This window comes from Tachyglossus aculeatus, chromosome 2, assembly GCF_015852505.1.
Source record: "Tachyglossus aculeatus isolate mTacAcu1 chromosome 2, mTacAcu1.pri, whole genome shotgun sequence".
Classification (NCBI taxonomy): domain Eukaryota; kingdom Metazoa; phylum Chordata; class Mammalia; order Monotremata; family Tachyglossidae; genus Tachyglossus; species Tachyglossus aculeatus.
In genome coordinates, this window is record NC_052067.1 from 87,037,966 (window position 1) to 87,053,759 (window position 15,794).

The 15,794-nt window shown below is 41.8% G+C and overlaps 1 protein-coding gene across 27 annotated transcripts in view; it reads left to right on the forward strand.

Moving 5' to 3' along the window:
* The window catches only part of EPB41L2 (erythrocyte membrane protein band 4.1 like 2), a 242,657-nt gene extending 232,245 nt beyond the window's left edge, over positions 1-10,412 (forward strand). For 26 of the 27 annotated variants that reach the window (XM_038766030.1, XM_038766098.1, XM_038766160.1 and 23 more), the window contains 2 exons: positions 1,614-1,728; positions 9,185-10,412. In XM_038766030.1, the coding sequence (XP_038621958.1) occupies positions 1,614-1,721 (108 nt within the window). In that variant the 3' untranslated portion in view covers positions 1,722-1,728; positions 9,185-10,412. The remainder of the gene's footprint in view (positions 1-1,613; positions 1,729-9,184) is intronic. The other variant, XM_038766039.1, reaches the window with a different exon arrangement.
* The last annotated feature ends 5,382 nt before the right edge of the window (positions 10,413-15,794 follow it).

The window sequence follows — 15,794 nt, forward strand, 5'->3', positions numbered from 1 at the left end:
GGTCTCAGCTTCACCACTGGTCTGCTCTGTGACTTTGTACGAGTCACTTAAATTCTCTGGCCCTTGTTTCCACATCTGTAAAACAAGCTAAGATAGACTTCTGAACCCACATGGGACAGGGACTGTCCAGTCTCAGAGCCTGGTATCTAACCCATATCAATCAATCATATTTTTTGAGTACTTTTTATGTGCAGAGCACTGTACTAAGTGCTTGGAAGATGACAGTATAACATGTTCCCTTCCCACAAGGAGCTTACAGTCTAGAGGATCATTGTAGTTACTAGTATTACTATTAGGTTTACTGGTAGTAATTGACAGATACCCTCATGATGAGAATGGGGTTTTAATTTTCATTCCTTAATTGTTGTGTAGTAAGGACTCTTGGAGTAAATTTAATTTTGGATTTTGATGTCCGGTTGTCAAGGGCTCACACCCAGTGCAACCTCTTTTTGAAGGCTGTAATTAAGTGGGAGTGTTGGGCAGCAATGAGTGTGGGTAATAGCTGCCTTATAGCTAATGGGCTTGAAAGACCTAAAAGGTCACACAGTGTCTCCACTTTAATAAAATTGTCATCACCCCCTCTCCTTTCTCTGTTACTTCCTATGTCTTAAATAATGAAACGGGATTATATTGGCAGAACTGAAAATGGAAATCAGTTTGATGCTGACATCATGTACCAGTTTGGGAAAACTGGTGGGCTCTTCTGCTGGCGTTTCAATTCTACAAATTTTGTCAAGGAAATGCAATATGACCCTGCAGTTGACTTTTTGCTGAAGGTTCCTGTGAAATCTGATTTCTCCCCAATTTTGATTGAATATTTTTGATTGGGCTCAAATGTTTAGCAGTAGAAACTTGATTCTTGTTTTACAGGGTCTGGAAGTTCTGCCTTAAAATCTCAAACCATTTTCCCTCAATTGTATCATGCTGATTACATTTGCTCTGGATTGAAATGTGAACAAGAAATGAAATTGCTAGACTGAGCCAGATGGTAGCAGGAGGAATTAGTGCAGTGTTGCTTTTTGGAAGTCACATTTTCTCAATAAGGCACTGTGATGCCTCTCCTTAATAAGGTTTCTTTCCAGTATTAGTGCTTTTGTTTGGCTTTCTAATTGCACTCTGGAGAATTGTTTCTTTTTCTCTGGACACCATGGTTACTGTAAATGTCACTCCAGACTTCCCCTGGCCAAAATCGATCCTTCTTTCACTATCTTATACATTTGTTTGTTTATTTTTCTCTCTGTCTAAAATGTTTTTCTTGACAGCTGTCACAAAAGCTCGGTACGAACACTCACAGTCCAATTTGATTTCTCCCTCTACCTCACCGAGGACTTGGGTTTTCTGTGCATATTATATGCACTTAGGAATGCCTTCTGGAATTTGGTAGAATTTGTTTTTTTAGTACTGCATTGAACGCTTGCAGGCTCCTTATGGTCAGAAATTACATCTACCAACTCTTTACTTTCTCAAGCACTTAGTGCAGTGCTCTGCACATAGTAATTGCTCAATAAATACCATTGATTGATTAATTCTGAGCAGTGTGATTTCTTCTGACACCAGCAGATCCTGTGACCATCAGTTCACTCAGCCAATCTGTCTCTGTTTTCACCCATTAGGCACTGGCCCAGGCGATTAAAGAAGCCAAAGAGCAGCACCCTGACATGTCGGTCACAAGAGTGGTGGTGCACAAAGAGACAGAAGTCACAGAAGAAGGAGAGGAGTAAAATCAAGGTTGGAGAATTTGCTAGATCCCTAATCGTTCTTTTTGTTGTTATTGTTCACACCCAAACTCTTAGGAAGCAGGTACTTCACATACTATGCCCAGTTCATTTTATCTTAGGAAAAAAAAAAGAGAAAAGTTGATCAGTTCAAGGTATTTAAATATGGTATGTGTTTTGGGTAATTTTAATGCTCCTATATGATGTCTGCTTGAAGGAGGAATGCCTCCAATGGTTGTCCATCTCTGCATCAGACACTTTTGAGTATTGACTTCAGAGCACTCAATCCATTCCCCGCCCGCCTTGTATTGTAATAATAATATTAATAATAATGATGGTATTTGTTAAGAGCTTACTATGTGCAAAGCACTGTTCTAAGCTCTGGGGAGGTTACAAGGTGATCAGGTTGTCCCACTGAGGGCTCACAGTTTTAATCCCCATTTTACAGATGAGGTAACTGAGGCACAGAGAAGTTGTGTACCTCGCTGAATTCCTACTGCAACCCACCACACTCAGTTGCTCTTTTGCCAACATATTCACTATACCTCGATCTTGTCTGTTTCACCATCGACCCCTTGCCCATGTCCTGCTCCCTCCCGCTTCATATCTGGCAGACTGCCACTCTCCCCACCTTCAGAAAGGCCTTCCCTGGCTAAGCCCTCATTTCTCCTACTCCCTTTCCCTTCTGTGTCACCCTCACATTTGTGTTTATACCTTTTATTCACCCCACCCTCAGCCCCATAGCACTTATGTACGTATCTGTAATTTATTTAATGTCCGTCTCCACTTCTAGAGTGAAAGTTCCTGGTAGGCAAGAGACCATGTCTACCAACTCTGTTATACTTGCCCAAGTGCTTATTATAGTGCTGTAATAATAGTAATAATAATTGTGGTATTTAAGTGCTTATGTGCTATGCCGTGTTCTGAGTGCTGGATAGATACAAGGCAATCTGGTCAGATACAGCCCCTGTCCCATACAGGGCTCACAGTCTTAATCCCCATATTACAGATGAGGTAGCTGAGGCACAGAGAAGTGAAGTGACTTGCCCAAGGTCACAGAGCAGGTAAGTGGTGGATCCAGGATCAGAACCTAGGTCCTTCTGACTTTCAGGCTCGTGCTGTATCCACTAGGCCATGCTTTACATACAGTAAGCTGTCAATAAATACAATTGATTGAATGATATCATTTTTAATGGAAGAAGGAGAAAACATCTCATTTCCCTGAGTCAAAAATCATCCCAATTTTATGATGCCCTGTATTGAGATGCAGCGTGGCTTAGTGGAAAGAGCCCGGGCTTTGGAGTCAGAGGTCATGGGTTCAAATCCCGGCTCCACCACTTGTCAGCTGTGTGACTTTGGGCAAGTCACTTAACTTCTCTGGGCCTCAGTTACCTCATCTGTAAAATGGGGATGAAGACTGTGAGCCCCCCATGGTACAACCTGATCACCTTGTAACCTCCCCAGTGCTTAGAACAGTGCTTTGCACATAGTAAGCGCTTAATAAATGCTATTATTATTGTTATTATTGTTATAGGTGGATGAAAGTGCCAGTGTGATACCAAAAACCCTACCACCTTGCACCCATACAGAATCATGTTTTTTTGTGCTGTTGTGTTGCAGTACCTGGTGCTCTTTGAGTCTTTGCTCCTCGGTCTGCATTCCAAGTGTCTGATCTTAAAATGCCATTTCTCTCTTGAATATCCCTTTATGATCACAGGAAGCAGCGTGGCCTAGGACCTGGGAGTCAGAGGACCTGGGTTCTAATCCTGATTCCACCACCTAGCTGCTGAGTGACCTTGGGCAAGTCACTGAACTCCATGCTTCAGTTCCCTCATCTGCAAAATAGGGATTCAATACCTGTTCTCCTTCCTAATTAGACTGTGAGCCTCATGTAATAATAATAATAATGATGGCATTTATTAAGCGCTTACCATGTGCAAAGCACTGTTCTAAGCACTGGGGAAGTTACAAGGTGATCACGTTGTCCCACTGGGGGCTCACATTCTTAATCCCCATTTTGCAGATGAGGTAACTGAGGCACAGAGAAGTTAAATGACTTGCCCAAAGTCTCACAGCTGACAATTGGCGGAGCTGGGATTTGAACCCATGACCTCTGACTCCAAAGCCCGGGCACTTTCCACTGAGCCATGCTGCTTCTCTCATGTGGGACCTGATTATGTTGTATCCGCCCCAGCACTTAATACATTGCTGGGTACATAGTAAATGTTTAACATACCAAAATTATTATTAACATCATTATTATCATTCATTCATTCAATTGTATTGAGTGCCTACTGTGTGCAGAGCACTGTACTAAGCGCTTGGGAAGTACAAGTTGGCGACATCATCATCATCAATCGTATTGAGCGCTTACTGTGTGCAGAGCACTGTACTAAGTGCTTGGGAAGTACAAGTTGGCGACATGTAGAGATGGTCCCTACCCAACAATGGACTCACAGTCTAGGTTATTATTATTAACATGTGCCATATAGGTCTGGCTGCTCATGTGTTTTCCCAATATTTTAGCCACTAGTATCTCTTTATCTCCTCTTGTTGGGATGAAAAAGAAAAAAGACTTGGTCACTGCCTTGGAGGCACTTATAATTTAAAGTCAGATGTGAACTGAAATAATAATAATAATAATTATTGTATTTGTTAAGCATTTACTATATGCAAAACACTGTATTAAGTACTTGGCTGGGTACAAGCAAATCAAGTTGGACACAGTCTCTGTCCCACATGGAGCTCACAGTCTTAATCCCCATTCTACAGATGAGGTAACTGAGGCCTGGAGAAGTGAAGTGACTTGCCCAAGGTCCCACATCTAACAAGAGGCGGAGCCAGGATTAGAACCCATGACCTTGCCCATCCCCATTTATGTTAAGTCCCATAAGTATTTTCCCCACAAACATCCCAAGTAGGTATTTTTCTGTTGCAAGTGATACTGAGCTGGACAGATACTTGGCCTCGTTCAGTAGTGCCACTGCTTATGGTCTTATTAAGAGGGATTTGGATGATTCAAGGATGAGAGGTCTCTAATGAGTTAGTAGAAGAAAAGTGACAAATCTCAAGTGAGGTTATGGAAGCCAGCCCTAACCATTAGGTAGGATAGAAAGGAGGACAGCCAAGCACAGTTCCTCTAGCTGTCTCCTTGCTGCCATGGAGGACAGATCCTGAGCTGAAGGGAAGCGTTGGTCATCCTGAGTAATGCCTTACCTGTGGCCTTATGTCCTAGTAGGAACAAAGGGATGACCTACAGTGTGTCTGACATTTTACGGTGGCTTGAGGTTACATAAGAACTTTCCATCAGATACAAAATTTGCTGGTGGGTGCCATTTTGAAAGTTCCTCAAACTTCTGTAGACCTAAAAGCACACTGCAGAAATGGAATAGGATGGCAAGCCATGCACTTTTTTTTCCACCTGGACCTTAAGACTCAGTGACATGGGAGCATTACCTACTTTGATGTAAGTCAAATACATTCAGGGCTTCCACCTAAGATAGCTATTTGATTTGTCAAGATGGTTTTCATGCCGTCGGGAGAAGCAGTGTCAGGAGTAATCAGAGAATGGGCTGAATTTCATTTCTTTCATTGTCCACCTAAGGAGTAAAGGAATAATATCACTGCTGTGGCCATAGGAAGCAGAATATCACTGCTTTGCCCATAGGAAACAGAAATAATACCCATTCTGGCAATAGTGTTGAGAAAATATATTGTTAAATAAGGTGAAAAGTTTTCCGTACATGAATAACAGAATGGTTGATTATTAGGAGCATGATTTTTAAATGTTATTTTCAATTTTAGATGAGTATTTGAAGGGGATATAGATTGTTTCCCAGAACTATCCATGGGTGAGGCAAGAAATTAGCTTTGGGGATCTAAGGGACTTGACAGAAGGGGTAGAAAATTGGTTTGGCTGAATTCAACTGCAGCTAATCAGGATTGCTCATTTACATTTGTGCTCTGATTAGCATTGCCCCTCCCTTTGAACTAAAGTGTAGATTCACCAATGCAGATTTTCAGTGCATGAGAGAGGATTTATTTTCAAGGTATAAAATACATCATATTTTTGTGTCCCTCTGTTTGCCTGGTTGTGCTAGTGTCAGATTTGATATTAGCATGATGTCATCAATCTGTTTAAATGTGGTTTGGTATGCCTGGAGCTTGGGGTTCTGGGAAGTTATTTATTAAGAAAGCAAACAGTTCTACAGCATGTGGTCTTGGATTGATGTGATTTTTTAAATTTATTTTCATGTATAATTCAAGCCCTGTGACTTTCCATGCATAGTCCTATCTGGAGCTAATTGTGGATCAGGTCAGATGTTTGAAACAATCGCCTGTGTGAGGGGGCAGGAGGAAGCTTTTGCTCTCCTTCCTATTCATTTACTGTTTGTTCACAAAGGTCCCCAGAGCAATGAGTGACTGGTATTGTGGAGACTCAGCTTCCGTACCAGTCTTGACCAGCCTCAGATTTCCCAGGATCAACCTGTGGAGGTCTTCCTTGCTGTCTACTCAGTTAGTGTCTAGTTTTGTAATTGACAGTGGGTTAAGCAGGAATCAGCTGTTGCTGTTCAACTAAGGAAAGAATAACTTAGAACAGCCCCAAGGTTCTGAGTTGGATAAAAGTTCGGGACCCACCAAATCCACCTTTGAGAAGCAGCATGGCCTATTGGAAAGAGAATGGGTCAGGAAGTCAGAGAACCTGGGTTCTAATCCTGGTTCTGCCTAATGTTTGCTGTGTGACCTTGGGCAAATCACTTAACTTCTATGTCCCTTTTACCTCATCTGTAAAATGGGTATTAAATCCTACTACCTCCTATTTAGACTCTGTGCCCAACCTGATTAATTTGTACTACTACTACTAATGACATTTGTTAAGCGCTTACTTTGTGCGAAGCATTGTTCTAAGCACTGGGGGGGATACAAGGTGATCAGGTTGTCCCACGTGGGGCTCACAGTCTTAATCCCCATTTTTTACAGATGAGGTAACTGAGTCCCAGAGAAGTTAAGTGACTTGCCCAAAGTCACAGCTGACAAGTGGCAGAGCCGGGATTAGAACCCAGGACCTCTGGCTCCCAAGCCTGTGCTCTATCCACTGACCCACACTGCTTCTCTAACTTGTACCTACCCCAGCACTTAGAACAGTGCTTGGCAAATAGTAAGCACTTACCAAGTGCAATAATTATTATTAATTAGGTATCAAGTCAACTCATTGGTTTCACTTAATGGCATTTATTGAACAATTACTCTATGTTGAGTACTGTACTAAATGCCTGGGAAAATATAATAGTAGAACTGATCTCTGTCTACAAGGATCTTATAGTCTAGTGAGACAGGGAGGCTGTAAAATGACAAGAGAGAGAAGCAACTGAGTGTAAAAATTTGTATCTAAGTGCTTGAGACTTCAACCTCCAAGTTGTGGAGGTTCTTGGCTTTTCCTCCCTTTTTTTTCTCGCCATGCTACCTCTGGACCCGTGAAAAGCAGCATGGCTTAGTGAATAACCCACAGTCCTGGGAATCAGAAGGACCTGGGTTATAATCCCGAATCCACCACTTGTCTGCTTTGACCTCAGGCAAGTCACTTCATTTTGCTGTGCCTCAGATACCTCATCCGTGAAATGGGGATTGAGACTGTCAGCTTGTTTTGCGAATAAACTCTGTCCAACCTGATTAACTTGTGTCTACCCCAGTTATTTGTATAAGCACAGAGTAAGTGCTTGACTGCCACATAGTAAGCACTTAAATACTATTAAAAAATCACCTACTTAACACCTCTATAATGGTAAGGGGAAAGTGAAGAAGAAAAATTCAAATTTTTTGAAATTTGAAACTGTCAACTGAAACTGTCTCTGGTGAGGAAGGAGATTGGCTTCAGTAAATATTTTTCATGATTTGTATATCCCCACTCTGTCTCATCAAGGGAAAAGGTTTGGGACATGTATCTTTCCATTAGTTCAAAAAAGGTACATTTAAAAATCCTATTAAACTCTCCCCATCTTCAAAGCCTTATTAAAATCATATCTCCAAGAGATCTTCCCCAACTAAGCCCTCATCCCCCCTATTCCCTCTCCCTTATGTGTCACTCTTGCTTTTGGATTTCTACCCTCTATTCTTCCCATCTTCAGCCCCACAGTACTTATGCACAAATCCATAATTTATTTTAATATCTGTCTCCCCCACTAGACTGTAAGCCCCTTCTTGGCAAGGAACGTGTCTGCCAACTCTGTTATAGTTTGCTGGCCCATGTGCTTAGTAGGTACACAGTAAGAGCTTAATAAATTTGATTGGGTTATAATGCCATGTCTTTAGGAGGAAGTTTTTTTGTTTTTGTTTTGTTTTTGCTATGTATGGTATTTGTTAAGTACTTACTATGTGTCAAGCACTGTTCTAGGTTCTGGGTAGCTACAAGTTAATCAGTATAATAGTAAGTTCACCCAAGTATCTAGGGCAGAGAGTTCCATCTGCCCCACTGAGGAAATGACCCAGGGACTTTAGACCTGGAGGGCATCTGGCAGCAGCCAACACCTGTCTCATAAGTCTGTGGTGATGGAATTATGAAATTGAGGCAGGGGTTGGATGAAATTTATGGTGGCAGGGAGCAGCCTGGACAATACAGTCTCAACAGTTGGAAATGTTTCCTCCAAAATCTGGGGGTGATTGATACCTGAGGGTGGAAACATTCTTCCCTGTGCATTTTTGTTGCTCCAACATTCAGCTACACATATTAAACTCCCAAGGTGTTATCCAAGTTCAGAATCCATGGTGAACCTTAACTACATAGGTTATGTAGTCTACTAAGGTTAACAGTGAATCAGTTTGTTGTTTTGTGCTTAGATTTAAGCTTGGTGAAGAAGCTGAAGAATGTCTATTCCTATCATGAAGGAGGATCCAACATTAAAAATAGTAGAAAAAGTAGAAAAATCTCCCTAAAGAATTTCATTCACCCATGAATGAAGAAACCAGTGTTCAAGGAGAGAGAGTGTGTTTGCAAACATACTCATATGTGTGCCCTTTGTAGTAGCCAACCCCTGGTGAGGTGTTTAAAAAAGATCAGCAGCCAGTGGTGAGGAAATTCATGTTCTGGATGATTCCCAGACTGGATAATTGAGAGTTACCTGCAAAATTGTCTGGGAGAAATTTCTGTAATAAAAATAACATTTATTGAATTTCATACAACAAAAGTCATGGAGTTGCTGTCTGATTTAGAGGTATCCAATGCCCTAGAGGAGAGGAACCCATAGACTAAGTGATTTATCTTCCGAGAAAAGAGCATGCTCAATTAATCTATGGTATGTGCATTGAGCACTTATTGTGTGCAGAGCTCAGTTCTTAACACTTGGGAGAGTATAATACAATACAAGGCACCCCCTCTAAGCAGAAATGCCCGTGCAGGAAACAGGTATTTGGACTTTATGAAGACATTTGTGATTTCTTTTCATTTGCATCTTATTCTTCTGTTTCTTTCCTAGAAGCGGTCTATAAACAAACACAGCTTCAAGGACATGAAGAATTTGGACCATTTCAAGTTATGATGTCACACCACTACTTTCAGTGAATTCATACCACAACTGGTAACACTGACCAGACCCTGAAGATTGAAATGCCAACACCAAACGTTACCTTATTCTCTGGTCTATACTGTTCCCTTGCATCTTACCTTTTATTTTCTTTTTGTATAACCACTTTTTAACATTCTTTAGATTTTTTTTGGAGGTTTAGGGTTTGCTTTGGACTTTGTATACTTTATGTCTGATTTTTGATGACATGACAGTGAACAGAGCCAGTGTCTGCAAATAAGGTGTTGTTCACTCGAACAGGTGCTGTTGTTCAGAAAAGAAAATATTTCACTAATTTAGATATCATTTTCAGAAACTTTCTGACATTTTACTGGAATAATTTGTGGGTTTTTTTCAGACTGAGGAAAATAATACTGCATTAGATAATATCAAGAGTAGGGATTTTTTTAAAGTTTCCTACGTTTTGCAAAATTTGGGGTGTTTGAAAATTTCACTTTGGGTGCATTTTGTACTGACCCCTTTTTAACTCTTTCTCATTTAAAGTTCTTTACTTTCAGGAAAAAGAAAAACTTATTCTTCAGATTAGAGAGAGTTATGAAGGAGTTCACTGACTGAGTACTGTGTTTCAAGACCTATTTGCACTCCTGTGCTAATGTTCAACCATTTCTCAGACATGGAGGCTCCTGAAACATTCCAGAGAAGGGAGGGAAAAGACAGAAGGGAAGACATATTTCTTCCCATTCAACAGAAGACTTGGGCAGCATAAAACCATAGTGCTTCTTTCTTAACATGTCCAAATTCCAGCCCTTTCCATTATTCAAATACTCATGTAGAATGCTTGCTTTTGACTAAACTTCCCTGTCTACACCTTAGTGCTGACTCTTCTATTACTGAGCTGATAGTTTATCACAGGTTTGGGAGACCTCCGAGGGAAAGGAATGAGTGTTGTGGTGGGTTTGATGTCAGGAATAAGAAGGTACACCATGAATAAGAGGGTACACCATTTGGAATACTGTCACCAGAACGACCTGTACAGGGACTTAACTGTCAATTTTTTTTTCTGTTGATGCTGTGTATAGTTAAGACGCCAAATTAGATTTATAGCAGCTTCAAGTTGTATTAAGTGAAATGTCGCTTTCTGTAATAGTTATAAAATAAAAGTTTGTTTATTCTCTAAATATTGATTTTGCTCAAATACCAAACCCCAGAAAAGGTAGGTTCAGGAAGGGAACATTTGGGAAATGGTCAGTGTTATTGTTTTACAAATAGCTCTGGCTTTTGTGATTTGAAATATCCAGAGTTCACAGTAGCCCCCAGTTGCTACTTGCAAGGATTGACAACTGTAAAAATAGTAGGCTGCAGGTTTCGGTTGGCATGCTGCTCCAAACTCTTGAGTTCCTGCTCAGTTAAATAATTCACACTGGCTTTTATTTCGCTCCCAAGTCTGAAGCTTATTTTTCATCAGCAAAGCAAAAGAAATCAGTTCAAGCCAGCGGGAGTCAACAACTCTGCTCGATCAGTTAAGTAAACTGTGCTGTGCACTGGTGCTGGAGTTTTACACTCCATCTCACAGGGGATTTTGTTTTGGTTTCAGAGATTTACTTTACTTTGTCTCCACCTAATAAGGTCAGTTGCCTTTGGAAGTACAGGCAATGAGGCGTTCTGTTTTGAAAGGTTACCCTCTGCCTTTGAATTATGAAAGGTGAACTTATGGTATGTAGAAGTGGCAGAGAAGCAGCATGGCATAATGGCAAGAGCACGGGATTAGGAGTCAGAGGATGTGGGTTCTAATCCTTCTCTGCCATATGTCTGCTGTGTGACCATGGGCAAGTCATTTCACTTCTATGTGTCCATTATGTCATCTGAAAAATGGGGATGAAGACTGTGAGCCCTATGTGGAACAGGGACTGTGTCCAATCTGATTATCTTGTTTCTACCCCAATGATTTGAACACTGCCAAGCTATATTATTATTATTACTATTAGTCTTGCTATGTTGTATGGGATAACATTGCTATTGTTAAGAATTGAGTAGAGAGAGATTTAGGCCTGGGGAAGCTCACTTTATCATAGGATTATCCTGACCCATGTAGTCTTCCAAAATTCCCTTTGGCTTTGGATACCCGTCCACCCCCTCACTCTAGTGGAACTAGGAACTATATTCTAGCTCCAAGTCATCTCTTTAGTTCTCAGGGTTGAGTCTGAGTCCAATTTTCAAGGCCTGGGACTGATGAAGCAGCATGGCCTAATTGACAGAGGATGGGCCTGAGAGTCAGAAGGGCTTGGGCCCTAATTCCGGCTTCTCCACCTGTCTGCTGTCTGACCTCATGGTTAGTGGTGAGAGCACAGGCTTGGGAGTCAGAGGATGTGGGTTCTAATCCCGGCCCTGCCACTTGCCTGCCATGTGACCTTGGATGAGCCGCTTAACTTCTTTGTGCCTCAGTTACCTCATCTGTAAAATGGGGATTAAGACTGTGAGCCCCTCGTGGGACAACTTGATTACCATGTATCTATCCCAGTGCTTAGAAAGTGCTCGGCACATAGTAAGTGCTTAATAAATACCATGGGTTTTTTTTTTTCCCCACTTGGCCTCAGTTAGTTCATCTGTAAAATGGAGAGTGAAGCTGTGAGCCCCACGAGGGACAAGGACTGTGTCTAACCTGATTTTCTTGTATTCCCCCCAGCGCTTAGTACAGTACCTGGCACATAGAAAGCGCTTAACAAATACCATAATTTTTATTATTATGAAGGTGGTGAACCCCAGGTTTTTTTTCCCTTTCATAACCAGGATCGGATGTTGTGGGGACCAGCCAAGGCCTCCCCAACTCCTGTTTGCCCTGGCTCAGAATCTCCCGTATTCTGGACCATGTGCCCATATCCTTCCAAGCCCCCAAGTGCCACCCTCGACCCTTCCCAGATTAAGAAGGAATTGGACTCTGCTCCTCGTGGCAGTATACATAACATTCATTCATTCATTCTGTTATATTTATTGAGTGCTTACTGTGTACAGAGCACTATACTAAGTGCTTGGGAAAGTCCAGTACAACAGTAAACAGTGACATTCGTTGTGGGTAGAGAATATCTTTGCTCTTTTGAGTTCAGCAGCATGGCCTAGTGGCAAGAACATGGGTTTGGGAGTCAGAGGTTGTTGTCTCTAATCCGGGCCCCACCACTTGTCTGCTGTGTGACCTTGAGCAAGTCACTTAACTTCTCTGTGCCTCAAGTACCTCATCTATTAAATGGGGATTAAGAGTGTGAGCCTCATGTGGGAAAGGGATTGTGTCCAACCTGATTAGTTTGCTACCCCAGTACTTAGAACAGTGCTTGGCACCTAGTAAGCACTTAACAAATATCATAATTATTAAGCACTTAGTACAGTGCTCTGCACAGAGTAAGTGCTTATTAAATTTGATTGAATAAATGAAAATAATTAATGGGACATTCGTGAGAAGTTGACTGGTTTACCACCATAGCAGAGCCTCTTCCTTGTTGACCCAAGAGAACAACCTTGGTCTGTCCCTTTTCCTATGCAGTCCATGTGCTGAATAATATGGAGAGGGAGAGACAAGATAGGCAACACCATTAACAGTGTTTGATAATGAAAGCTGTTCTGATTCCAAAGGAGTGCAAAATTAAAAAGGAAAAATACCTATCTTCAGGCTCCGACTTCAAGGGGAAAGCCTTACAAAATAAAGGAAAATAAGAGTAAAGAATTATCTTTTAGTAGTAATTGTTTGAGGGAGTTACAACCAAAGGTCTCTTTTCAAGATAAGTAACATTTTCCTTTTAAGCCATCTAGATTTCCAGTCCTAGTTGTCCACCAGCAGCTGCTTAAGGGAAATAACATTATGTCAATTAATGATAAACTTAGTGTTCCAGTGCTAATTAGAGTGGCAGAAAGTGGCAAACACTTGAGCAGCATTAAGAAAATCTTAGCGAAGACTTTCTCACAAACCTGACATCATAGAGCTGGTCTCCAAAGTCCTCCAGGAACCATTTAATAGGAATGCGATCCCTGTACCGAGTTTTTGTTCTGCTTAAAATTAGTCTGAGGATGAGCATCCATACTTTGTTGTTAACCCTCAATACTGGGATTAAGTTGTGCCTGGAAAAGGCTTTAAAGAGAGGGTTTGTTTTTGAACAGGAGTTCATCAAGGTTTCTTAATTCTGGATGAGCTGATCTGTCCAGGCACCCTTTGGCTTTTGTGAGTATAGACTCCCTGGGGTTTGCACTATGGGAATGTCTCTCTTAGCTTTTGTTCAGGACTTAGCTGACCTTTCCCGCCCTTTTGAACCAGAAAGGGACCAAGGGGAGCCAACATGGTGGCTTCCGTCCTTACTTCCCAAGCACTTAGTATAGTGCTCTGCACACAGTAAGCGCTCAATAAATACGATTGAATGAATGAATGAATGGGACACAGCCCCAATCTCCTCTGGGTAGCAGGGCAAATTGAAGTTGCTCTCACCTCCCTGACCCTGGCACCTATTCAAGCAACAGAAGCTGAGAGGGGGCGAGGGCCAGCGAAACCCACTAGGGAAGAAAAGTGTTTATTCCCTCCCCATGGGCGCATCGGCTGCGGGAAGTGTCAGAGCATGGGCAAGAGCGGAACCCATTCTTGTGGTTTATGCACTTCTCCAGTACCCATGGGGGCTGTGATAAGATTCACCCCAAATTTGTGCCATGTCTGGAGCAGCTAAATGGTATAGAATGCAAAGGTGAGTACAAACGGCAGACAAGGTGTTTTTCAAATCTGGCACCCAACTTCCCCACTTCCCAAATTAAAAGAATCAGGAATTGGTTTGGGTGTGTTTTCTTTCTCTCTCTCCCTCTCCCCTCCCCTGACCCCTTTTCCTGCCTTCTCTCCTTCTTTTCCTTCTCCCCTCTTTCTTTTTTCTCTCTTCCTTCCTTTTCCCTTTTTTCTCCCCCTCTCAAGTCCCGTTACAATATTAAATTTTTATTCTCTCATCATTACACTTCATCAATGAAATAAGCTATGTAAATCAGCTCAAAGCTTTCATTTTGTTTGGCAACCTGTCTGTGCAGAAGGGCCAATTGTAGAACTAGGACCTGGAAGTGGAACTAAATAGCCCTAGGGTGGAAAGAGAAGATAGAATTATCTACTGATATATAGTGTTCATTAACTTCCCACCCCTATATTATGAGTCACTTCATAAAGAGGACATTGTTCCCGTCTTCAAGGATCTACAGTTGCTATAAGCATCACCTTTGAACCCACTGCTGGCTCAAGGCCCAACCCAAAACAGGCAAAAGAGACAAGATGTGACCCTGGAGAGTTGAGTCTTCCCAAGTTTGACCTACTGCCAAGCAAAATCAGGGACATGAGGATGTGTTTCAGGATAGCCCCTCGTCATGTTGGATTATGATCACTCCAGATGAGAAAAACAGGGAAGATCCTAAGAGGGTGGTGGTAGGTATCTTGAGGTGAACACTTCATTGCACTTGGTATGGGGGGGGGCTATATCAGGAGAATAAAATCAAGTACTTTGGAGAGTGAATGCAAGGGAAGCCCTTAATTGGGTGCTAATAAGAATGCAGGAGTTGCCAGTGGGGTCCTCTCTATATTCCTGTCATATTGGCAAGCTCCCTGTGACTTGGGTGAGAGGTGGGCATTCCGACATCTCACTGGGTGGGGCTGGACAGGGAACAGCACACAGGAAACCCAAATGCAGAGCTTTTATATGGAATCTGGGAAGAAGTAGATTTGCCATAAACTTTTTCCCAAAAAATCAAAGACAGTGATCATTAACCCTATGGTGACTTTTCATACTTGGTACCCCCATACCAACACCTTAGAGGAGACAATATGGTTAATGGGAAAAGGACAGGTCATAGTCAAGAGGCCTGGGTCCTATTTCCAGCCTTGCCACTGCCTTGGGGAAAAGTGCAGTCTAGTGGATAGGCCTTAGGTTCTAATCCTGGCTCCACCACTTCTCTGGTTTGTGACCTTGGGTAAGTTACTTGTCCTTCTCTGTACCTCAGTTGCCTCATCTCTGAAATGGAGGATTTAATATTAAGACACCCCACCCCACCCCCACCCCCAGGACAGGGACTACGTCCACCCTGATTAGGTGGTAATAATAATAATAATGGTATTTGTTAATCACTTGTTATGTGCCAGGCACTGTACTAAGTGCTGGAGTGGATACAAGCAAATCAAGTATTTACCCCAGCACTTAGTACAGTGCCTGGCACATAATAGTCTTAACAAATACCATTTAAAAAGAGTCTATAAGGAAGTCTTTTAACTTCTCTGAGATTCAGATTTCCTCATCTGTAAAGTGTAGATAACAAGTGCCTCTCTCCACTACAAAGGGATATTTTAAGGAAGAAATTAGATGATTGTTATAACAGTGCTATGGATAAATGTCACAACCATATTGTTACTGTTAACATGCTATTGCAAATAAGTAATTTAATGTGCATTTGATCAATAGCAATGCATGTGTTTCCTGAAAGGAACCCTTCCTCAAGAGTGAATTTACACTGGTGATAAGAGAAAGGAATTCAAGATGAAAATATTTACCTGCGGAAATTACTATAA